The 26,372-nt window shown below is 42.0% G+C and overlaps 1 protein-coding gene across 1 annotated transcript in view; it reads left to right on the forward strand.

Moving 5' to 3' along the window:
- HS1BP3 (HCLS1 binding protein 3) overlaps window positions 1-26,372 on the forward strand; it is a 1,094,679-nt gene that overhangs the window by 18,557 nt on the left and 1,049,750 nt on the right. Inside the window, exon 2 of the mRNA XM_044076193.1 lies at window positions 1,707-1,776. Within this exon, the coding sequence (XP_043932128.1) occupies window positions 1,707-1,776 (70 nt within the window). The remainder of the gene's footprint in view (window positions 1-1,706; window positions 1,777-26,372) is intronic.

Here is a 26,372-nt window from a genome sequence, read left to right on the forward strand (position 1 = left end):
AGAGATAACCCTTGCTTGCTTGTTGAGGATGCAATGGCATCCACTTCACTTGAGTGTATACCCTTGTTACCTAGTAAAAAAGCTCTACTGCAGCAAATTAGAAGAGTTCATTGTAAGCAAGAGTATGATAAACATATACCTCAGCTAACGTTGTAAAATCTAGATATGAGCAAGTTCCCATTTCAAAGTGGTACGTTTGTTGAAAAGCGAATGGTGGATTGTACCTCTCGCAGTACTGTTGTGGTATTTAGCACTGTAAATAACTTGCAGGATTTGAGTTCAGCCACAATATGGTTGATGGAGGGCACATATTTTAGTAAAGGTGTGCTTTGCAGACAACTGTAGAGCTTTCATGGTATTGTGAAGAATGTGTACCATTATTATATTGCTTAATGTCCCGAAGGTCCTTAAAAGCGTACAACATGATGTGGCACTGTGTGTTACATCTATTATCTCTACAGGAGTGTGAGCTGCAATTAAAGTTTGTACTTTGTGATTTTGAGATGGCTGTTGTGAAAAGTATAAGACTTAATTTTACTGATATACAATCTAAGGGCTGCTTGTTCCATTTTGGACAAATTATCTGGAGAAAAGTACAACAGCTTGGACCAGGTTCACTATATAATTCAAATCACTTTTTCCAGTTAGCAGTCAAATGTTTGGTGGGGTTAGCATTCCTGCCTGAATCCGATGTTCTAGAAACGTTCAACATATTAAAGGAGACATTCCCACAGGAAGGTAAAGATATTTTAAAGTACTTTACTGACTGGTATTTACTGGGGAAAAACGGTTTTCCACTCATTCTTCAGCAGTAACTAGGTTTCCGCCGTTATTCCCTATTTCGTTTTGGAATGTCTCTGAGCTGAATAGGCTATTTTTACCACGCACGCAAATAGGGTTACCACCTGTCCCACTTTGCGAGGGACAGTCTCTCTTTGGGCAGTTGTGTCCTGACAAAAAATTGTAAAAATGGCAAATGTCATGAGATTTTAGTAAAAAACTATTTCATATATTTTATGTAATAGTTGCATAAAACAGTTATTCTGTATCTAAAATACCTAAATGTTATAAGAAACAGAATAAGCAACTAACATGCTACAAGAATAAGCTTTTATTTAGGCAAAAAAGTTAAGTTCTAACCTTTGTACTGACCGTGGGTATGTGTAGGCCTGTAAAATCTGATGTTTGTACCAAAAATGTCCCACTTTGGCCATTTGAAAAGGTGGCAACCCTACACGCAAAACTCCGTTGAAGCATCGCATCAACGATTACAGTGTCTAATAGGGAGTAAAGGTACGGATCTATCCATTCTGATGAATGCACTTGCAAGAGAACAAAATCGAGTGGATGGTTTACGGGAAATACTTGCTGCAGGGTGCTGTACAGCTCCTAAACATAAAAAGCTAATGGAGAGGCATACTCTGTTTCAGCATATACTGGATAATGTAGAAGGTTATACATCTATTGACTTGGTGAAAGCTGTTGCTCATTTGTTGAAGATGTGATCATGTAGCTTATGTTGTACCACTGCACATCGGGTGTTTTGTCAGTTTGGCATACGTAGTGTAACTCATATTTGCAGTTTGTTTGTGGAAGGTGTGTGCGATTACTTCAATGGAGATAACATGCTATATAACTAACTAGGACGTTATGTTGGATCATATATTTTTTTTTACTTACACAGGGTTTGTTCTGTTGATTTACAGTTGGGAATTCTTCACGTGCAGCAGTAAATGTTGGCAGACGTCAGACTGTTTTCGAGATTTTGAGCTTTCGGTAATGTGTTATTCAGTATTGTGCACTTACGGTATTTTGTTCTTTTGATATTACAGTCTCGATATTATGGGCGTCGATATTCTGTAACTTCGGGATTAAGTAGTGATCCCCTCTTACCACATTTAAGTGCTGTATGCAAGACGATAAAGCCAGTCAAAAGCATACCTATATTATGTTACTGATCACTCACTGCTGTTTGTTACTATGTTAGAAAAAGTCATTGCAAAAGTCGTTTTTTGGTTTCCCATGATTGTTTTAAAATAGATGTGGGCATGGGGGGTGCTATTCTTTATGCCCATTATGCTTCCATGAATTTTTGAGGTGGTCATTTTTTTTGTAACCTATTCTTTATGCCCATTATGCTTCCATGAATTTTTGAGGTGGTCATTTTTTTGTAACATATTCAAGTCACAGAATGTGTTGAAAACTATTGGAAATCCTTTATTAAATATGTACAAAAAACTATTTTCTCTTGATTTGTAGTATCTGTCTGTCTAGCTATGTATTTATTTATTTAGTGTTGCTCGTGGGATGCCATCATCACTCCAGCTGACGATGATGTGGCATGACTGGAGCATAGGGATCTTCTGATTTGTTTTTAACCTGTAAAAAACAGAAGGAAAAACTAAGAGTTGTAGTACACTATGGGGATGATCATGGAGTGGAGCAGGCAAGTTGTGAATCTTGACTTAGTACAGTTGATAGTATATTTCAAAGTTTAAATTTACTGTTTACTTTTTTAGTTTTAGAGTCTTTGTCTGTTGTGGCTGCTAGTGCTGATCTGACTGTGCTGATGATTGCCATACTGCCTGCTACAAGAACTGTGAGTTGGGTGCTTGCTCTGAAGTGGCTCATTCATAGTCCTGCGTTTCGTGCTTTGGTTTGACAGGTGTATATTGAATGACACTGATTTAATTTAATTTAAATGATAATGTTATAATCCACAAGTAGCACAGAAATATGCCTCCCTTCAAAATATTATATTGATATTTGCAAACACCCAGAAATAGTTACATAATAGGAACAATGCTAGTCTTGTGTAACAATGCCAAGGGATCACATAGACCATAAAAGACCTAGTCATATGCAGCTTTATGTAGACACTCACAAAAGTTCTTTCCACCCCTGAAAAGTACTTAGTGCCCACTTGACGTGATGAGCTTGGTGTAAATTTTTATGTTTAGCCTTCCAACCATCAAGACTAGCGTTAAAAGCAGACAAAGCAGGACTTTACTTGAACTGTAGTGATATTTAGGTATCGAATTACCTGGGAGTACACTGAATTACAATTCAGTCTCACTAGAAAGTATTGTTTGTTTGGTGAGCATGCAAATTTATGCAAACATATTGATCACTGCTGTAGTAGCCTAAGTTATATGGGTTATATCCTGCCAAGGATATAACAGCTGCCCAGCTTGCAAAGCTTCAGGGCACTTTGCCTGAGCTGAATTGGCGAAAAATCAGGTTTGGGAACCAAGCCCGTCAGACATTTCCTGCCACCAAAGACCACGCTCTTCTGCAGGCTTTCAAAAATAGATGGTTTGATAACAGAATTTCATTACTGAGCAGGTTAAGTTCCATTTAGGGGAAAAACCTTCCACATTAACTTTTTTTGTTGCTTAAAGTCATGTTCCTGATTAAGAAGGTATTTATAAGCTAGGAAATTGTGTTTTTATTGACTGCCGTGCAGCTAAGTGTTCTTTTAAATGGTAACACACTTTTTAACATAACAGTTTAAAAGTTGTTTTAAAGTATTTAAAACTGTTTTTTTTTCTGTGGAGAAACTGTTGTTACTTTACATTTTGGGGTTGAGAACGTGTATTCATTTGCTTTTTACTGTCTTTTTATTGGGAAAAATACCTTTATACTACTTTTGATAATTTACTTGCTGGTGCTGGATAGTTTCCCAGGGTAAGAGGCATAATTTATGGCTTGACCATGGAACAAATGTCTGATCTCTTGTTTGGACCTTCTTCCATCCACAAAAAGAAAGTTAACCAAACAGCTTTTGCAAACACAACAGACTAGTGATTTGTCTCAGCTGCATATAAGTGACTCTGCTGAGGCCAATGCTAGTCCCTCAGACCATTCATCTTTTTCCCCTGCCCCTGAATCCCTCTGATGTTATCCATACACCCACTATGGACAGGGGTAAGCCATATCTCTGCAGCTGTTTGGAGTCCTGTCTCTGAGCAAGGGAGAGCTCACTTTTTGTTGGCTTTGATAGAAGGGCAGGGAAGGTGCCTTCTTAGCTGAACTATTATGCCTATCTGTGAGGAAGATGTTGCTGCCATTACTGAACCCGTTTGTCTCAACTTTCATGTCAAAGTGAAACAAAAGAGTAAACATTTATCTTCTCCTGCACCATTTCCTGTGGATAGGAGTAGTTTATTGAGACTGGATCAGGGTCTTGCATTGGCCGTTCTCATAATGTGATGTTTGGTAAAAGAAACCGGGATTCCTACACTCCTGAATAGGTTCAGGATTTTGAATGTGTAGAGGAATGTGATGGGATAGATGCAGGTTTTCCTCCTCAGATCTCGGATTCAAATTCAGAGTAGAACATGGTATCTGAATCTCCCTTTGAGCGATTCTCTTTCTATGAAACTCTTTCCAGAATGTGTCATTGTTTTCATTTGGGGACACTGAGTTTTTCAGTCCCTCAGAAAACACCATGAATTGTTATAAATGGAGTTCACAGAACCTTCATCCATCTGTCTACTGCTATCAGCATTGGAGGGTGTGTGTCACAGCCTGTAGTTTCCCTGACAGACAGCCTGCTGCACATAAGAAAGTAGATAGAATGCATAAAGTTCCTCAGTCTTGTTTTTTGTACACTCATCCCAGACCTGACCCAGCAGCTGCAGCTTTAGTTAATCTAGCTGCTGCCATTCGTTAATTCTAATTCAGGGATGGTAAAACAATTGATATGTTTGGTGGGAAAAGTGTATGCTTCTGCAACTTGAAGGTTTAGAATTTTAAATTGTCAGACTCATATGTTGAAGTTTATTCCGGTTAATTGTGAAGGGAAGAGCAATGTTTTATCTGCAGTTTGCTTTTTTAAGGAAAATACTGTTTTTGTGGTTTAGTTTCTTGTCACTACTTATTCTTCAAAGTTTATGATTCTGTAGATAGTAAGAATGGCAACCGCAGTGGACATAGTATGTTGAGGAGGTTTGCCTGGCTGCATTCTCAGAACCTCCCTAAAGATGTAAAAATGAGAGTTTGTAATTTCCATTAGAAATTTAGTTTTTGGACCCTCTTGGACCCTTCTCTCCTTAACAGACTCTTATGAAGTGGTTCCTTTTGCACCACTTCTTCCTAGGAACCTCCTTGGTGGGGTGCTCTGCGGAGGTGTCTGAAGAAATTATAACACCCTGTTGGGAAGTCTGCAGGTCTTGGACTGGCTGTCCCTGTGGTAAAGCATGATCAGGCTTCTAAAGCACAGAGGCATCAGGCTGAGAATCCGAAGGGGTCAGATCTGTCCACCCTGTCGGAGCACAGAATACCAGCGTCACCACCTCAAAGGCCAATCGTCCCAAAAACAGAGAAGACCCCGGGGCCAAGAAAAGCATCTGGAATGCAGTCTTCCCCTGCACTGAAGGCAATCTCACTTAGGAGAAAGCTGGAGCAGAGCTATCCAGTGCCAAGGCTCCAAAGGGTAGAGACAGCCCTGACAACTTTGGAGTAGACTCAGATACCTTGGATCTGACAGGGAAGCTTTAGCTCCAAGTCTCATCTGGATCAAGAAATCTGGACCAGAGCACTCAAGAGTAAGCCTCGGATCCGAAAATATAGCTATCTTCGGATCCAAAGCAGACAGACCCAGGAGGCTTAGTGTGGGCATAGTAGATGGACGGGTCTCCTGACCAAGGGAGTAACAGCCAGCAAGAAACCCATCTGAATCTGTGCTGAGATGAACGTCCGCATCATTCTTTCCATAACAACTTCAGACAAGCTTCTGGACAAACAAGCCAAGGCAATAGAAGGGGACTTGGACCGCTGCCACTGCAAAAACGGTGAAGGCACAGGGTCAATTGAAGCCAAGTACCTGATCTCCAGAAGAAGTGTAGGACTCAAAACAGTGTGATCCAATAGTTTCATCGTCAGATCTGAGACATTCAGATGTGTAGCATTTTTATTCCTCAGATCAGAGTGAAGAACTCTGCCACCTTCTCTGATCCAATTTAGGTCTTTTCTTAGACTGCTCCAAAGCAGAGGAAGTAGAAGGCTTTGGAAGCAAAAACTTAATCTCTAGCTTTACCTTTGGGGATTCAGCCCCAGATATAGTTTCTCCAAAGGAAGAAGGCAGTAAACCTTTTAATATTAACTTGCTTTTCCTTGACTAAAGCTCTTGGGGTTGAAACTAAGGCAGATCCAGCAATCCTCTTGTAAACGTTGAGGTGCAAGGCAGTAAACACAGAGTGTGTGGGAACTGATAACGGCAGCTTGTGCCCACACTTCACACTTTTTAAATCTAGCATGGTCTTTTCTGCTATTATAGTAGAAGTATTGAAAAGGGAAAGCCAAGTAATGCAGGCTTTTTTTTCTGGTTTGGAACACAGAGGGTAGAAAAAATTCCAACTATGGTAATAATGACTACACAACAGTGTAGAAGGTAAAAAGGAGAAAAGGAATCACTAATGAAGAATGGGATGGGAAGAAATTACCAACAATGGTAATCAAAAATATACAAAAAACATTAAGAGGGTAAGGGATACACAACAAGAGATATCAGAAAATCTTAGAAATATTAGACAAAAAAACAAAAAATAAGGTTTTTAACAATCAAAAGTCACACTTACCTGAAAAGCTCGAGAGCTATGCTGACCATGTCTTTTCACAAAAGCAACAAACAAGATCTGAGGTAGCTTAGGGTTGGGCGCACTTTGGGTAAGTGAGAAGATCAAGAGTTTTTGTTATCACAAGCTTTAGCAACTGCTGATTCGGATCCAAACCAGTCAGCTGAGGATGGAATGAAAATTGACATCACATCACATACTAAAATTTACTCCATTTCAAGGTAAAAAAGTCTCACTTCCTACAAACAGGAAAGCCTGCACATCACACAAATAAATCTAGGCTGTCTTCATCTTTGCAGCACAGCGTCTTTTCTGCCTTTAATTTGTGTAAAGCTTAAAAAGAAAAATGGACTGATACCCACCTTGGGTCTTTGACAGAAAAGCTCTGGATGCCCAGAAGTTCACCTAGGGGGTCATTTTCACAGTGCACCATGTGTTGTTGCTTCTTGTCATAAAGTTGCTTTATCATGATATACTTTCCAAGGTAATGCATAACCTGCAAATACAAATAAATTACACATAGAAAATACATACACTCCACACTAATAAGTGGCAGCTACACATATGTAAAAGGTATATTCATAGGCTACGGCCTCCCAAAATGTGCACAGTTTTCAAGCCAAGGGGTGAACAAGGCAGTAATGGATTTTTATTAATTTTTATTATCTAGAATAATTTTTTTTTATTAATGGACAGATGTTAAGTTGTCAATCTCGCCTTCATTCTTGCTGGATGGGATGGGTTCGGAGCCGATCCTCAGCTCCGACTCGGCACTTGCTAAGCTCGAGAGCTAATTTTACCAGCTCGAGGCAACCCTATATCCCATGATGCAAGGCGGACACTACCCAGATCTCGTTTGCCGCTTCGCTAACGAGGTGCCTTTTTTTTACCAGCTCCAGGTAAGTGACTAATTTTAAGACTTTAGTCTACCCCCTTTTATATTTTCATATCTATAGTTATTTTTTGTTAACTTACTTTAACCCTATTCTCGTTAGTGTTCCCTTTTTTTCGAGTTATTTATCCCCTTTTCCCTAGCTATAGGCCTTGGGCCTTCCCCTTCCTAAATTTTTTCCTGTCAGGGATTGTTTGTGTATGACTGTGTGTTATCCCTGTCTTGTTTAAATTGTTAGATTGGGTGTTTTTTGTGTGTGTGTGTTAGTGTTTTGTGTTTTACAACTTGTGTTTCTTCGACACAGTTATGTCGAAGGACACGAAGGTCTCAGGCTTTAAGAAGTGTGACTCGTGCTGTCAGAAGATGTCTCTGACAGACGGTCACACTTCTTGTGTTTATTGCCTGGGACCTCTGCACCTGCAGGACTCTTGTGCTATCTGTCATGCCTTCAGCCCAAGAGTCCTGCAGGAGCGCAGAAATAAGTTGATTTTAAGGGGCTTATTAAAGCCCGAGAGCTCCCCGACTAAGTCGGCGCCGGGGAAGCCCTCGAAACCTATTAAGCCTTCGGCTGAAAGTTCCAAGCCATCGGCTTCTGGTTTACCTTCACCAGGGTCGAGATCAGCTCCGGCTGGAGCCGATCCTTCCACCATAGCTGTCACAGGATCGGCTCCATCCGGCGCCGATGCTGCCCAATCTAGACATTCAGTGTCGGCTCCAGCTGGAGCCGAAGTACCCTCGGCTCCGTTGGCTTCATCGATCTCTAAAAAGAGATTTCGATCCCCTTCATTAGAGTCGATACGTTCGGCTCCGAGATCTCCCCTGCTCTCGGAGTGGAGCCATTGGAGCTGTTCTTCTCGGTCGTCCAGGCTGTCTGATCACGACCTTGAGAGAGTGGTGAGTAGACTATTAAAATCTCAGGCATTGACCCAAATGCTCCATAGCCCGTCTCAACAGACGGTAGCTATTTCACATCCACCAAACATTCCTCCTTCGACTCTCTTACAGAGCTCGGAGCCGGAGCTCCTTGGAACCGTCACCGTTGTAGCTTCGGAGCCGATACCACCCCTTTCGGCTCCGTCGTCCTCTGCTTTGATTTCCTCCTTGAGGCCTTCATTGGAGGGATCCAGGCATCTGGTCTCTCTCGTCGGCTCCGAGGGGGGAGTGGCATTGGACCCTTGTCCGACCCTGTTCTCCCTCTCGGGGCTTCGGCGTTGGTGAGCTCAGCCCCGACATCTGCCTCGGAGCCTTCCCTCTCGGTGAGGCCTGGGGTTCCTATCTCTTCGGAGTGGGAACTTTCTGGTCTCTCTGACGGGGGAGCCTTCGAGGTGATGAGGAGTGTACTAGCCCCTGGGCTCAGTCAACGGACAGTTCCATCAGCTCCTCCCACTACAGTGCCTGCTGACGTCTCTTCCCACTCTCTTGCTCCCGGCCCCAGAGATCCAACGCCTCAGGTTTCCCCAGTGGGAATATCTTCCTCTTCTGAGGCTTCTCCTGATCTGTCAGGTGAACCTCCGCGTAAGAGGACATGTAAGAGGAAACATCTAGACTTCCCCGAGTCTCTTACATCGGATACTGACCTGGATGAGTCGGAGGGATCCCCAAGGTCCTCCTCTGAGGATGTCTCATTCTCAGACATCCTTGAACTCCTTAGGCAGAGGGGGAACTGGCCCTCCCTTAATCCTTCCGAGGACGAGTCAGTATACCTGGAGGCGTTCGGATCTCGACCCTCCACCTCCTGGTTGTCTCCGCCTTTCGACCCTCTTATGGAGGTAGTGGCTCGGAAGGCGTGGATGGCTCCGGATTCGGTGGAACCTATCCCTAGGAGGCCTTCAAAATTCATTACGGCCCCACCAGATAGACAATATTTGACAAAGGGTGTTCCAGTTGATGCCATGGTGGTGGCTGCTGCCACCAAGAAGGAACTAGCTGATCCTTCAGTACCTGTCCATCCTCCTAACAAGGATTCTAGGACTATGGACAGGTACGGCAAGCGGATTTTTTCTTCAGCGACTTTTGCCATGAGATCGCTGAACTACTTGTGCCACTTCACCCGCCTTCAAAGAGATGTTCTTAAAGAGTTGGGAGAAGTTTTACAGGATCCATCAGCTGCTGGGTCTCAGGATAAGATTTGCTCACAGCTAGGAATCCTTAACTCCATTGTTAACTCCTCTATGCGGCTCATTTCTTATGCAGCCGATGGAGCGAGTAGGGCCACAGGAACAGGAGTGGCTTTAAGGCATCAGTCCTGGATGCGGCTTTGTAATTTTGCAGACCCCTTCAAGGCGTCCTTCACAAACTCCCCTTTTGATGGTTCGACCTTGTTCGGACCTCAAGTGAAAGACACTTTGACTAGATGCGAACAAGATGGCAAGACTCTTTCTGCTGTAGGAGTCCATTTCTCCACCCCTTCAAGACCTTACCCCAAAGGACAGAAGGGAGGGAAAATGTGGTTCCGCAAATCTCAAGGAGTCACGCCTGATGCACGAAGTCAGTTTACCCCCAGAGGCAGAGGGGGTAACAATAATAGACGCCGCCCTAGGGGCAGAGGGAGTCCGCAGAATCAGGGTAGCAGGGAGCCTCTTTCTGACAAACCCTTCCAGCATCCCTGAGATGTTGCCCGATTGTCCGCCTTCGGAGGCAGTTGGGGGAAAATTATCGCTGTACCCAATAGCCTGGCTTTCCCTTTCTCAAGACAAATGGGTACAGTTGATTATATCCGAGGGTTACAAAATTCCCTTTATTCAAACCCCAATTCAGCAAAAGGGAACCCTTCCAGACGTTCCACCCGGTCTAAGGGAACTAGCAGTAATAGAAATATTAAAACTGCTAGTAAAAAGAGCCATGCAGCCAGTCCCAGTGGACCAAATAGGATCCGGAATCTACTCAAGGTTCTTTTTAGTTCCAAAAAAGACAGGGGACTGGAGACCAATATTAGATCTGAGCAAACTAAACAAGTTTGTAAAGAAATCAAGATTCCGGATGGTCACGCTTCAGTCCATTCTACCCTTTCTGTGCAAGGACAATTGGATGTGCTCGATAGATCTTCAGGATGCGTACTATCACATAAAAATTCACAGACGCTCCAGAAGATTTCTCCGCTTTCGGCTGGGGACCAGTCACTTCCAATTCAGAGCCCTGCCCTTTGGACTCACTACAGCCCCCAGAGTGTTCACCAAATGTATGGCAGTGGTTACGGCTCACCTGAGACGTCAAGGATTCCAGGTGTTTCCATATCTAGATGACTGGCTCCTCACTGCCACCACCAGGCATCAACTTCTCCAAGCCAGAGATTACACCATTCACATTTGCAGATGGCTAGGGATTTCTATAAATTTCGAAAAATCTGCCTTGTCGCCTTGTCAATATATTACTTTTATAGGTACAAAATTGGACACCGTACAACTTTCAGCAAAGTTAACAGACCAAAGGATCTTGGACATTCAAAGACACGTCCAGGTGATTCTTCTCAGCAACAGAATTCAGGCCAGATTTGCTCTGAAAGTATTGGGTCTTATGGCGGCCGTCATAACACTTCTTCCCCTTGCCCGCTTTTACATGCGTCTTCTACAATGGATGCTATTCGCCCAATGGTCTTTTCAACAACTTCCCATGCATCACGAGATCTTAGTAACTCCAACTTGCAAAAGACATCTGACCTGGTGGATATCGTCCCCACAAGTCCATCGGGGCAGACTTTTTGTTCCTCCCGCCCCGGTTACATCGAACGCCTCCCTGATCGGGTGGGGGGGCATTATCAGGGCAGAATGGTCCATGGCACTTGGCAACCTTTCGAATACCATCTGCACATAAATGTCCTAGAGATGAGAGTGGTGCTTTTAACGTTGCAAGCCCTCAATGACTCTCTTTCCCTGGGAACTATTGCAATCCAAACGGACAATATGTCCATAGTGTGGTATATCAACAAACAGGGCGGAACCAAGTCCTATCCACTGTGTCGAGAAGCTCTCAGATTTTGGCAATGGGCAATCTCTTCTCAGCGGTTTCTGATAGCAACGCACATCCCCGGGAAATCCAACATCATAGCGGACAGATTGAGCAGAGCTATTCTCATGCCTCACGAGTGGTCTCTCAAACAATCCGTGACGGAAGAGATTTTTCAGAAGTGGGGCCCTCCTTGCTGCGACCTTTTCACTACACCTCAAAACAGCAAATGCCCAGACTTCTTCTCTCTCTTCCCCCTTCCAGGCCATTCCCCCAGAGACGCTCTAACCCAAGATTGGCCCCGGGGACTTCTTTATGCATTTCCCCCCTTTCCGCTGATACCTCAGCTAATTCAGAAAGCAACCGCCTTGAGAGCCAAGTTGATTCTCATTGCCCCTTATTGGCCTCGACAGATATGGTTTCCGTTCCTACATCGTTATCTCTTGGTACAGCCATGGCATCTGGACCCGGTTCCAGATCTTCTGACCCACCAGTCGGGTCAGCTGCACCAATCCATACCTTCTCTCAACCTCACTGCTTGGTTGCTCCACTTCCATCCTTAGCCAGGCTTCCTATGATTTCTAATCCCGTCCGGGATATCATAGTAGCTTCCCTAAAATCTTCTACCAGAAAGATTTAAACTAGTAAATGGCGATGTTTCTCTTTCTGGGCAAAAGCTAGGAACATAGACCCCTATACTGCTCCGATTCATTCGGTATTGGACTTCCTAGCTGAGATTTTTCATTCAGGATTCTCTTCTTCCACAGTGAAAGTTCATATAGGCTTTTTGGACCACAACATTATGTCACATAAGCTTTGCAAGGCATTCCTTCGAGGTATCTTTTTACTTAAACCTCCGATTAGAGACCCCCCACCACCACAGTGGGATCTAAATTTAATTTTAACATCCTTGATTCTTCCCCCTTTTGAACCTGCAGCTGCCTGTTCTTTGAAATTCCTTTCTTGGAAGACACTTTTTCTAGTCGCCATTACTTCTGCCAGGAGAGTATCTGAGCTTCATGCTCTCTGCATTCGTCCTCCCTATTTAATTTTCCACAAAGATAGGGTATCTCTAAGGACTAATCCGTCTTTCTTACCAAAAGTGGCATCGCAGACGAACCTGAATCAATCCATTGATCTTCCAGTGTTTTTCCCGAATTATTCTGATAGAGCGGAACAAAAGTTACATTGTCTTGATGTTCACCGCCAGCTCAGATATTATCTGGACAAAACTAAACTTTTTAGGAAATCTGATCAACTGTTTCGATCCTATGCAGAGAACAGGAAAGGCCTTCCAGTTTCCAAGGTAACCTTATCTAGATGGCTGTCTTCTGTGATCACTTACATTTATCAGCTCAGAGGCAAAGAGTTGATTTCCAAGCCAAAAGCCCATTCTACCAGAGCTCTAGCTACATCCACAGCTTTTCAAGCTAGGCTTCCAATAGACACTATTTGTGCAGCAGCCACATGGGCCTCTCCTCATACCTTTGTTTCACATTACAAATTAGACTTGGCCTCCAGAGACAGAGCAAATTTTGGTTCCACCGTTCTCAAGAGTCTATTCCATTGAGCCACCCAGGATAGAGATGCTGGGGACGTGGTCCCATCCAGCAAGAATGAAGGCGAGATTGACAACTTAACATTTAGAAGTTATGTACCTACCATAACGTTCCATGTTAGTTGTCTTCTCTCGCCTTGTTTCTTGCGTCCCGCCCTCCATCCCCCTAACCTGGTCAGACCGAGAAGATTATGCATCTTCTATTAAGAGGTTTATTCTTTTTCTAGCTGTTAAGCTTCTAGTGTCACTACATTAGGTTGAGACTTTCTAGAGGATTATGATGTTATTTAGTATTGTTAATTTTCTTCCTCCTCTTCAGTTGGAAGAAAATATTACTATTTCTTTAGCTACTAAACGAGATCTGGGTAGTCTCCGCCTTGCATCATGGGATATAGGGTTGCCTCGAGCTGGTAAAATTAGCTCTCGAGCTTAGCAAGTGCCGAGTCGGAGCCGAGGATCGGCTCCGAACCCATCCCATCCAGCAAGAAAGAAGGCGAGAGAAGACAACTAACATGGAACGTTATGGTAGGTACATAACTTCTAATTTAGACTGCCCTATTGCCTCACTGCAAAGTCCATTCTAATCAGACACAAGCCACACTCAGTTTGCAATCGACTGCTGTTCTAAATCATCTGGAGTCAAACTCTCTTCTCAGTCGTTGACTGTTGACTCCTGAAGTCTGGGTGTGCAGCTGTAGCATGTAGGTACACAAGTTCATGGACAGGGGTAGTCGGTGCTTATCATAGACACACGCTGTAAATTACATCCAGCTAAACAAACACATCAGGCAACCTGGGATTAACATGGCTAGGCTTCTAACGGCCCTAGGGCCACTGGCCTAGTAACCTCATATGAACCTATGCTGCTGAGGATATTAAAAATGTGATGAGAGAAGTAATCTAAATCAGGGACTCTGATTTTTTTCAGCCCTCATTCTCAAAGTTTTCCAAGTGATTTTTCTGCTCCTTTATCCAATTTTGGCAACAAGCAAAATAAACTTTTCACCAGAATGACAATAAGCAGACGTTTAAATGCAATGGTGGGGAGGTTCCATAAAGAAAGCAGGACCTCCAGAACAAATGATAGTCAGATAAGGCACAGTGACTAAATAAAGGGACCTTGTCTCCTCTTCCCACTCTGGCAGTCTCTTATCCTTCCCAGAAAGTCTGAATCTCCATTTCTTTCTTTCTTTGGCAACAGATTGTTTCAGACAAATGGGTTCTGAGGATGACTCAAGCAAGGATACAAAGGCAGTGAGAAGAATTATTCATTTCCTGGGAATTTGTCCACATCTGTCAGACCAAGCACTTCTGTTTCCTCCAGTCCTACGACACATACGGTCTTGGGGGTAATGAAAGCAGTTCCTCCCTTTCAGGTGGGAAAAGGATTTTATTCAAGAATGTTTTTAGTGCCAAAGATAGAAAACACCAAGAGAACAGTTCTGGATCTTTCTTTCCTAAACCAGTTTGTGAAAGTACCCAAGTTTTAAATGCATTCACTTGACAACCTTTTACCACTTCTAACTCATTTGATTTTTTTTTTGTAACCTTAAATTTAAAAGATGCTTATCACACTCCTATTCATCCATATTTCTGTCTTTTTTAATGTTTTGTGTGTATGGATCACATTATCAGTTTTTTGAGCAGGACAAAGGTGGACTCTTAACGAATGGAAGATAGATCAGGTGGGCCTCCAAGACTCGATCCATCTGTAGGGAGTACCTCAAATAGACCTTTTTTCCTATTCTATGAAAAATCAACTGGAAATATTCTGTTCGAGGACTCCATGCAAGAAGACCTGGAAGACAGATGCCTTTTTTTCCCCTCAACAGAAATGTTTCTGCATATTTTTCCACATTTCCCACTGATATGTAGGGCACTTCTGAAGATTCAGGAGGAGTCCCCCAAGAACATTGTGGTGACTCTTACTTCTGGCCCAGGCAATGATGGTTCTATGCTCTTTTGGAATTGGCCAGGTGCAGTTACAACAAGACACCTCATGGACTGAATCTACTTACACAAGAGCAGGGATGTTCAATACATCTGGAACTCAAACAACTTGAAGTGACTGCCTGAATAATAAGGTCTTAATTTATTTTAGGCAGCTGTTTACAAAGGACATGCATCAGATACTTATGGAGTCAAGAAAGCTGAGGATGTGCATTGGGTAAATATGGAGTCAAGAATGCCTTCTACTAGAACATCATATAAAACAAGTGAAAAAGTTTTTTAAACAGAGCCAACAAAATAAGCAGCACCCACTGAGGGCTAGTGTTTTCTGGTTTTGCAATATTTGTGTGAGTTTCTTTCCTATGGCCTGTCTTAGTCCTCTCTCATGGTTCATTTGTCGGCATTTTCAGCATGTTTTCCTGTGGATCCCCCTCTTTCAATGCATTCTCCTTTCAGAATGTTTTTGAAATGGGTGCTACATACTAGACCTCACTAGAAAAGCTTTGATGTTTTTGGAATTTTAATTTTGTGCTGGAGAAGCTAACACTTGGTCCATTTCAACTAGTTCACCTGGCAGACTTGAGGTCCTTAACATGAAAACAGTTTTACTGTTTGCTCTGACATCAACAAAAAGAGTATCTGAGGTTCAGACTCTTCTAGTAGGTCAGTCTTCTCTCATTTTCCACAGAGACAGGGTTTCTTTGAGAACTAGTCCTTCTTTTATACCTAAAGTGGTATCCAAGTATTCTGTGAGTCAAACTGTACATCTCCCTGTGTTGTTCCCTGAACCCCAAAATGAGGGAGAAAGGATACTTTACCTTGGATGCTCCCAGACAACTTTGGTGCTATCTTGGCAGCACAAAATCTTTCAGAATTTCTGATCAGTTGCTCATTTCTTGTGAAGGTAAGAAGAAGGTACAGCATGTGTCAAAACAGTCTATCTCAAAGTGGTTGTCTTAGGCTGTTATGTTTTGCTATTCCCACCACAACAAAACTATTACAGGGAAAGTCAAGAGACACTCCACTACTTGTGTGGAAAACATTCTCTGGGCATCAGGGACAAACCATGTGAATAGGCTAAGGTTTAACAGTTTACATAAAGGGTCGAATAGTGCATACTTGGCACTAATGAGAATGAAGCCAGGTATATTAGCTGGTCCCACAGAAACGTTGTGTTTAGCCTTTGACAGGTATTCTAATACTTGTTCCAGTGTGATTACAGTGGAAAAGTAATCTTCAGGGATAGTGGGTGCAACAGTGTGGATTGGTGAAGTAAAAATTAGCATCAAATTGGCTATATCCTTAGGACCAGAATGTGTGATGTTTATTATGTTATGACCTCAGTGCATCATTGAACACTATTCCTTAATTTCCTGACGTAATTGAAGAGAAATTTTTAGCATTATTTGGTATCTAGAGCAACCTTCGTAGTTGCTTTACATTTTCTAATAGCGCTCTTACATTCATTGCTGGCATGTTTTGCTGTGATCTTTTGGAAGGGCAATGGCGATTTCTTACAACTTTTTATTATTTCCTTGTTTTACTATACAGTTTATTAGTGCAGGAGGTCTACCAGAAAAGATTATTAATGAATGTAAAATTAGGTTGGATAGGTGCAGACCTTTTAATGTAGCTGTTTATATGCTGGTAACATTGGGTTCGCATTTGGGTCCTGTTGCAGGGGACTGTTTGAAATGTTGTATAGGTCTTCTACAGATTGAAGTAGGTTTGCCAAGGAGAAGTCCCTAAAGATGGTTTCATCTGATTGTGGGGTGATACCATTAACCCTTACAGAAAAGGTAACTAATTTGTGGACACAGAAGGTATGTGTAGTTTTTTCAACTGAACATAGTTATTTTGGCAAATCTCCAGATTAGCTGTGTTGCACATTTTAATTAATTAATTTAAATTTTTAGTGGAGTAGAACACTACTCAAACAATGAACAATTACAGGTTCAGCCGGGAATTACAAACTGATAGCTGCTAAACTATATTGTATATTTATATGTGCATACATACGTATATAAATGTGTGTGTGTGTGTGTGTGTGTGTGTGTGTGTACACACACACACACACACACACACACACACACACACACACACACATATATATATTTATATGGTTATATAATGCCAAGATTAGTTCTAATGCTATCTTAAATGCTGCCAGCATTAAAAAGACATTTTTATTTGTAGCCTGGGGACAATTTGTGAGCCCTGGCTAAAAAAAAATTGTGCAGTTAAATGCTTAAAGATTAAAATAGTTGTCAGGTTTCATCTGCCACAGTGACTAATGTCTAGAAATCCTTGGTACATCTGGTAAGATTGTATGAAAATAGAATGAGCTATAGTCTTGGCGGTTAGAGTAGCTTTTACCAAAAGGTTACTTGTGGGGACTTATTTATTTTTACATCACTTTATGTTCAGTCTTTTTCAGAGCCTTCATTACTTCACGGTATGAATTTTTATTTTATTTTAATTTTCTCAGAATCTAGTGTTACACTTCACATTTAAATCTAGAACAAAGTAAATAGTGTGTGACCATGCAGCCTACACTGTAGAAACCAAAACCAAATAAGATAAGACTCGCATAGTGGCCTACTTGTCAGAGGACACTCTGTACAAATAGATGTAGTGAAACCTTTTAAGAATTCCTGTGAGTTGATTTAAAAGCAACTTTGTGTAAATCACTAAACCACCAGAGTGAACGTTAAAACCAAATGCACAAACTTTATTGCAGTAACACAAAAAAAAAAAAAAAATGGTTGATTGCTTTCGTCCTAAACATATTGGACTTTATCAGAAAGGTTCTGAGTTTCCTTGGGCAAGTACAGCACTACGTGAGTCCCATTTAAGTCTAGTTCATTGGCGTCTGTTACTTCTAGTTTTTGCAAGTTGCTTATTGTAACAGTCAATGTACATTATTTACTGTAGTCTTTCTCTCTACCACTGCATCTGTATTAGGCTGCGAGAAAAATAACTGAGATCATCTTGCCTGGAGCCAAGTCGATACATAGTTGTTTCTTCAACTGGTGATAGATGAAAGAAGTGCCAAAACTACTTTCAGTGACAGTGGAGTTTTCCCTTTTCACCATTGTTATGTAATCTTGGAGTATATATATATATATATATATCTACATATGTGTGTGTGTGTTTGTGTGTGTGTGTATATATATATATATATATATATATATATATATATATGTATGTATATATATATGGGTCTACTTCGTTAGAACGAAAGACCACAACACCGAATCCCACATCACAGAGACCAGAAGGACGGAACACCGAAAAGCACGAAATTCAAAATCCCGATATTAGGGGATTTTGATTAAGCACTTTTGGTGTTCCGCTGTAGGTAAGTATGTATGTGCAAGTGTATTTGTGAGGGGTATTGCTGTGTGTAAGTGTGTGTGTGTGTGTGTGTGTGTGTGTGTGTGTGTGTGTGACTGTAATGTGTGGGTGTGAGTTTATCTTGTGTGTCTGTGCGATCTCGGAGTTAGAATATTAAAGTAGGGGGGGTACATGGGGGCTTACCCCCCTGCCTATCTCTAGTGTAGGGTTGTGTGTTTGGTAGTTTGGGGCAGTTGTGTGTGTTTGTGTGTGTTTTGCAGTTACGCGGTTTTCGGTGTTCCGGGGTATTGTGATTCTGGTTTCGGTGTTGTGGTCTTTCGTTGGGTTGCAAGGGGGCCTCCTCCTGCAAAAATAAATTAACTCTGAAGTTTGCTGAAAGTTGTTTTGGCATAACTTTTTGGCAAATTCACTTTTGGTTAAAGTGAATTTGATCAATCTACATGATTCCCTTCTTGTCCTCTGGGCTGTTTAACTGCTAGGGTCTGGTATTTGGCTTAAATGATATTTTTAACACCTTTATTAAATCATTGTATGTGGTGCAGCGGTAGCGTTGTTGCCTCACAGCAAGAGGTTCTCCTGTTCGATTCTCGGCTTGGGTTGGGAGTGCCTTTTGTGTGGAGTCTGCATGACCTCCCTGCGGTCGAGTGGGCATTCGAAAGACGTGCGTTGAATGGTGGGCGTGCCTTCGTTGAAGGTTGGGCATCGGGCTGGCAACTCGACACCATAAAAAAAAAAACTGCCAATCATTAGCGGACCAGAGTTCCGCTGTGGCGACCCCTAACTGGGAAAACCCGAAAGACAAACAAACATTAAATTATCACTTGAAACGTAGGCAAACATAATATAAAGAAAACAAACTATGTTTAGCTTACTTTCATTTATATACATTGTACATTGCATATGCTTTTTTTATAACTATCATCAGTCCAGTATTACATAAATTGCTCAATTCCTGTCTTTCCTTAAATCTGACTCCTCCTTCAGAATATAATTCCACATGTATACTTCCCACACTTTCCATTAATTTCTATGTAATTTTCTCCTTTCCTTTTCCAAAGATCAGATTTTTCTCTGTGTTACAGTGTTCAGTACTTCAAATGCAGTTGGTTTAAACTATGGTTTCCATTTTCAAGTAATTGCTTTTTTTTGGCAGCCACCAGAATGAAATTTATGTTTTTATTTATTTATTTATTTTTTATTTACATTTGTTGACCGGGCTAGTCTAGCTGGATACATATCCCTTTTCAGTAGAGGCCCGAGGAGAAAAGCTCCAACATGAGTAAATACATTCAAAATATTCTAAAAAAGACTAGTTTCACATTACAAAATAATTGGGGCAGTATATTTTTTATTAGCAAGGCTTTGCTATGTCTAGGCAATCCAGATCCTGTGCCCCAGCTCAAAATAATCATTTTGTTAGTTACACCCATTTTCTCACCCAATATTTCTGACTCTGTGTGGAATTTTTTAAAGTCTGCCAATTCATTACATTTCCAAAACATATGTTCTCAGTTACCTCTTTCTTCTTCATCGCACCTCCAACATTTGCATTTGCCTAAGGAAAAAAATCTTTGAAGGCTGCCTCGGGTATAAAAATACCTATGCAAACACTTCCAAGCAAAAATCCTAAACCTTCTAGACTTTGTTGCATATTTGTGAGCCATATATATGTTCTCCCATTGTTTCCTTGTAAGTTGTTTATCCAGTCAATCTTCCCAAACTATTCTAACCTCCTCTGATTGATTCTTATAGTTATTGGGCAATGTTTTATATGCCCTATTAGTTATCCATTTTAACAGCAGCTTCTGTCCGACATTCAACTAGAAACTCTACCAGAGCAAGTTTTTTCACTTAGGATTCCCATATCCCTTTCTCTTTGCCTGTACTTGCTTGTACTCTGATATTAATCTGTGGTAGGGAAGGCAGCCTCTAGCCTGCAGTCCAAATGAATTCATGGCCTCATCCCATTCTCTTACCTTTCCCTCTCTAGTTATTTCCTCCCAATACCTTGGCCCCTTTTTCCAGTTTTCTCCAGTAAACTCCAGTCCCCTCTTGCCTATTCTCTGTAGCCCTACTTGCAGTCATCCTTATCGGAAAAATGTCTTTCATTCCAAGTAGAATCGTAGCTGTCTGTGTATATCCAAAGCGTGCAGAAGTCTCTCCCCTTTATTCTGGGGATTTGGGTAGAAAGTAGGTAAATGAATGGTTTGGTTGAAGGCCACATTGGAGACCACTTTTGGCATGAATGTTGGGTTTTCCTAAGAGAAACCCTGTCCTGATGAAAAATGATGAAAGGTTCCACAGCCATTAATTCCTGTAACTCTTGAGACTCTTCTTGCTGAAGTTACTGCTAGGAGTAGAGCAGTTTTCCATGATAAGAATTTTAGATCAGCTGTGCTGGCTGGTTCAAAAGGAGGCAGTGTGAGTTTTTCTAAAACAAAATTGAGATCCCAAGTTGGTACTGGTGCTCTCCTTGGGGGTCTTATATTCTTTGCCCCTCTGAGGTATTGTCGTAGTAGAGGATGTGAAAAAATAAGAAGGTTCCATATTGTAATGAGCTGAAATGGCAGAGGCATGGATTTTAATTGATGAGAAAGATAGGCCTTTGTCCAGCATCTCAGGTATTGTAAAATCTGATGTATATTAGGGACAAGTGGTTCGAGCCCTTGTGCCTGGTTCCAAGCACAGAATCTCTTCCATTTTTCTGCATAAGATTTCCTAGTGCTGGGCCTCCTGGCTTTTAAAATGACATCCATAACAGCTTTAGAGAGAGGTGCAGTCTGAGTGGCTACATTATCTGCCATGCTGCCAGATTTAAGGTTCTTAGTTGACTGTGCAGAATCTGATTGTTTTGTTGTGTCAGAAGATGAGGACTTTGAGGTAGAAGCCAAGCTGGGCCTTGAGACATGCTCTTTAGGATTGGGTACCATACTCACATCTTATGCCTAAGGCATTTATAAGCCTAGGCCAAATTTAGCCCAATTGCCACCTCTTATATGAAAAAATATGAAAAATATTGTTGTTGCCTCTGTCCAGCAGTGACACGAGCAGATGATTCCCAGTGATTCCTCACGATCTCCCACGATCTCCCATCCCATCAGATTTCTTCAGACAACAGAGAGGTGTGTGCTCTCTCCTCACATGGATTTTATTCCACAGCATAGGGAGTCTCTGAGTGATAAATCTATCCCTCCAGTGCTGGCGTGGCCAGTCTGGGGCAATCGGGATCATTTTTGGCCTTTCTTGTCTGACTTTTAGGAGCACCTTGGTAAGAAGAGGCATCGGAGGGAAGGCATAGACTGTTGGGCCTTTCCAGCTGAATGATAGAGCATTCACTTTCCATGCTTGAGAGTGATAAGTTCTTGTGCAGAATTTCTGTATTTGGTAATTGTGAGGGGAGGTAAAAAGATCTATGTCTGGGCTTCCCCATTTCCTCGTTATCATCCTGAACACCTGTGGATTTAGTTTCCATTCGTGAGGATCCATGAGATTTCTGCTTAGTTTGTCTGCCAGTGTATTTTTTGTTCCTGGCAGGAATTGTGCCTGCAGATGTACTTGATAGTTCAGTGCTGTGTTCCACAAAGTCATGGCTTGCCTGCATAGGGGATAGGAATGTGTGCCCCCTTGCTTGTTTATGTACCACATAACTGTGGTATTGTCCGTCTTTATTAATAGTTGTCCTGGATGTACTAGGTCCTTGAAAGCTGTCAGGGCATTCTGTACAGCTAGCATCTCTTTTTGATTGATGTGAAGATGCATTTGTTCCTTGGGCCACGTGCCCTGAATACATTTTTCTGCCATATGTGCCCCCCAGGCATAATCCGATGCATCCGTTCTTATTGTCTGCCTGGCTGTGGGTAAGGTGAAAGGCTGTCCCTTGTTGTGGTGACAGGCCTGGGACCACCATCGAAACTCCTGTTGTAGGCAGGGAACTAAAGTTATGATTGTCTCCAGGCTATGACAATGCTGAGTCCAAACACTTTTTAGATAGCGTTGTAATTTCCTCATATGCAGTTTTGCATATGGAATTAGTAGAATGCAGAATGCCATGAAGCCCAGGGCCTGCAGAATTTTTCTTGCAGGGAGATGGGTTTTTGTTGCCATCATTTGAAAGTAATGAGTCAGTTGCCTTTGTTTGTCTGGAGTGAGATAAGCCATCTGGGCAGTTGTATTTAAGCTTGCACCCAGGAATATTACCTCTTGAGAGGGCACTAGTTTTGATTTCTTTTCGTTTACTGTGTACCCTAGGCAAATTAGTAATCTTTTTACAAACGTCAGATGCTTTAGAAGAATGTCCTTGATCTCTGCTTGAATAAGGCAGTCGTCCAAGTAGGGATATATTTGAATTCTTTTTTGTCTGCAAAATGCAATTACTGGTGCCAGGCATTTTGTGAAGACCCTGGGCACAGTAGACAAGCCAAAGTGCAGTGCAGAGAATTGGTAATGCATTGAGCCTGCTATGAATCTGAGGTATCTTCTGCAAGATTGTCTGATTGGGATATGCAGGTATGCCTCCTTGAGGTCCAAAGTAACTAGCAAGCCTTCTTGCCCAACATGGGCAGAAGTTGCTATAGTGTTAACATTTTGAATTTTGGAACATCCAGGAAAGTATTTTGGATTGACAGGTCCAGTATTGGTCTCCAGGCTTTGTCCTTTCTGGGTACTAAGACAAGTCTTGAGTAAAATCCTTGTCCCTGTTCTTGCTGTGGAACTCTTTGAATAGCTCCCATGTCCATAAGAGCAGCAATCTGTTTTTGCGCCTCTGCCCATTGGTTTTATGGCAGGTCTGGCATACCTTTTGATTTTGGAAGCATGTGAAAGTGGAACCTGTAACCCTGAGAAACAATATTCAGCACCCATTGGTCCTGGGTGATTATGTGCCAATTTTTTGAGAAAGTGCTAGCTTTCCCCCTAGGGGTGCTGCCAAAAGTTAAGTGCTTGGCATTTGTAGAGGGAAGTCATTGGGACAGTTTCCTATAAGGTTGTGATTTGTCTTCCCCTCCTTTGGGGGCTGAAGCACCCCATTGTTTAGGTCTGTAGGAGCCTTGGGGCTGAGATCTGCCTCTTGGGCATCTGTATCTGCCTCTTTGTGGCCTTACTGGAAAAGACCAGCTTTTTGAAAGCAGTTTCTGCTAAATCTAGATGGTTGAACCTGTAAGAAATCCTTCACTGTCTGCATTGATTTTGCTTTATCCTCCATTTTCTTTAACACCTCTTCTGCCTTAATCCCAAACAAAGTATCATGCTGTAATGGAGCATCCAATAATTTTACTTTAACATGCTCAGGTAAACTTTGTTCTTTCAACCAAGCATGCCTTCGAATAACAGAGCCTGTAACTGCGGCTCTCCAAGAAGCCTCAGTCTAATGAATCAAAACCACATTGCAGAGTATGCTTTCCCACTTGTTCAACTGCATGCAGTAAATCCTGCATTTCCTTCTGTCAAGACTTTCTGAATTTGAAACCATTTTCTGTTTTAACAGTGACATGAGGTACTGTTGATATTTAAGCATGTGAAACTGGCAATTTAAAGCCCTTAAACTTTTTTTCCCCCATCTGTCCAGAGCTCTGGAATCCATATCCGAGGGGACAGGATTTTTAGCAGTGGAAGCCTTAACCCCTTTAGGACCCTGAGAGATTGTTTCTTGGTCTGCAGCAGGGTTTTTGTAAAGAAATGTATGAGAGTCAGGGACCCTGTAGTACCTGTCTGGCTTGACTGGTGCAGGGGGGTAGGTAAAGAATTGGGAGACAGACTGGATTCAGAAAAAACATAATCAAAAATATCAAGCACAGGGGGGATAGCCAGGGGCCTGTGCTGAGGCAAGTATCTGAGCCTTTTCTTGGATTCTGAATAATCCTGGCTCTCCTAATGGAAATGCTCCCTCATGGTGTGCAGGGTTTCCACAAAAGAATAATCCTCAGGCGGAGAGGCTGAAGGTATAGACTCTTCTGCATCAGAGTCCTCGTAGGAGGGAGAAAATATTCCTGATCAGAAGAGGAATCAGAGGAAATGGAAACCTGGTCAGAGGAATCATAGTCAGTGTCTTGCCTAGGCCTTTTGTCAGGAGGGGGATGGGTACCCCTGATTAAAGTAATTAGGTCTTCGGCCATTTTAAGCATCTGTTTCTTTGGCATGGATGACTGTTCAGGAGAATGCAGTACTCGTTTCTTTGTCTTTAATGGTGTTTTTGACTTTGCCTTGACTGCTGTAGTGGGCTTAATTGTAAGCTGGGAAGGTCTGAAAACACCCTCAGAAGCCGATGCCTGCTCAGCGGCTCCAGACCCATCTGAGGGAATAGTTTCCGTAGGCCCAATACCTTGAGTTTCCACAGGCCTCGGTGTCTCCACGTGGCTCTCAGTTACGGCCTGTGGCTCTGAGCTAGCGGGTGTCAGGGGCTGCGAAAGCACCTCACTGAGAACCGGCGACTGGCCTTGAAGAGGCTTTGTCGTCAGTTTTGGACCTCGGATGCCTGTCCTTTTCTTTGTCTTTGCGTTTTTTTATAAATTCCGGTCGTCGGTTGTTCCGATGGTATTATGTAATTAAACCTTCGGCCAAAATAATGTAAAGCAAAATCAAACCGACGTTTAATAGTGCGTTTATTGAATCTAGCACAAAACCGACAACTGGTAACGTCATGGTCAGGACCTAGGCAAGGAATACAGTAAGAGTGAAAGTCCTTATGAGGTATCCCACAAGAAATACAATTATTAACTTTAACTGACATCGGTCTGGAGCAAGAAAAAGTTTCCCCAACGGGGTACTTAGCTTTATTGAATACTTCGGTTCTCAAACTCAATTTCGAAAATCTCATGAGTCGGCCGACAGGCACTTGCGAACTGCTTTTGCTTCGGGCACCGCGCGGCAAGAAAGACTGAAGAAAATGGCGTCGGTTGCAACTTTTATACCCCTGGCGCACTGACGTCAGGGAAGAGGCGACAGCAACCGACGCTGGACCAAGACTTTGGAACTCGAGCCGACTGCGGGTCGCCGGCCAGCAGGATAACCCAAGTGTAATGACTGCAACAGTGAATACACTCGAACATCTACATTTATGGTAGGTACACAACTGTACTTTCTGCTTACATGTGGATCAGCGTTGTTTTATTAATGTTGTCAGATATTTGCCTCCCCTCCACAATGCCTTATTGATCTATATCGATCAGTTTTGACAGCACATTTGCCATTCTTTTAGATGTTCCAGATCTTTATCACTTTCTTCCCTCCTAAACTTCAAACTTCCACAGGGATGCAATCTGTTCCTGGAGACTTTCCTGCAGATTATGTATCACCATCTCATCTCCTCTTATCTTAATTGTTAATTGTTGAGCTTCATCTAACTCTTACTATAGCACACTTAAGTCTTCCATAAATATTTCCATGTGTGCTCTTTCTTGATTTCCATATCTCTCTGCTTTATACAAATTTCAATAAAATTTCCAAAATATCTGTAATACCTCTACAAGATTTCTGGTATTTTCTTGTTAAAGGCACCTTACGTTTGACAACAAACTTTACTACTTTCTGTTACCTAAGTTATGCTAAATATTTTTGTTCTCTGGAGCCGTCAAAAATAGTTACTTAACAGCAATCTTTCTAAACTCAAGCATATTATTCAGATTCTCCCTTATTTTCTGTTTAGCATGCTACAGTTAAGCCTCTTGTTGTTCTATGAGATTCCCTTTATTCTGCAGTATCAGCCTCTACAAATAATTCCTTTTAGTTCTTAACCATATTTTTTTCTTTTGTCTACCCTGTTTCTATGCTTCCATTTTCATTTTGTCCCACCCATTAGCTATAACTGCTGAAGAAATTTCCATCATCCCTAGTAACTCTCAAATAACTTCCACTACCCCTTCATTAAATTCCTCTCATTTGCATTCTTTCTGGTACATCAGAAAATCTCATGTTTTCTGTAGGTGCTGTGTCTTCTAACTACCATTTGTTTTTTAAAACAACTCTTCTAAAGGAGGCAGTGTATCAATATTCATTAAAGATGAATACACCTCCTAGTTAAACAGTATGATTCCCTGGAGATACTTCAGGTGCAATTAATTGTTGGTAGGGCACCTATTCAAGTCATTGCCCGCTACAGGAC

The sequence above is a fragment of the Protopterus annectens genome, chromosome 7.part0, assembly GCF_019279795.1.
Source record: "Protopterus annectens isolate FY-2018-M chromosome 7.part0, PAN1.0, whole genome shotgun sequence".
Classification (NCBI taxonomy): Eukaryota; Metazoa; Chordata; order Ceratodontiformes; family Protopteridae; genus Protopterus; species Protopterus annectens.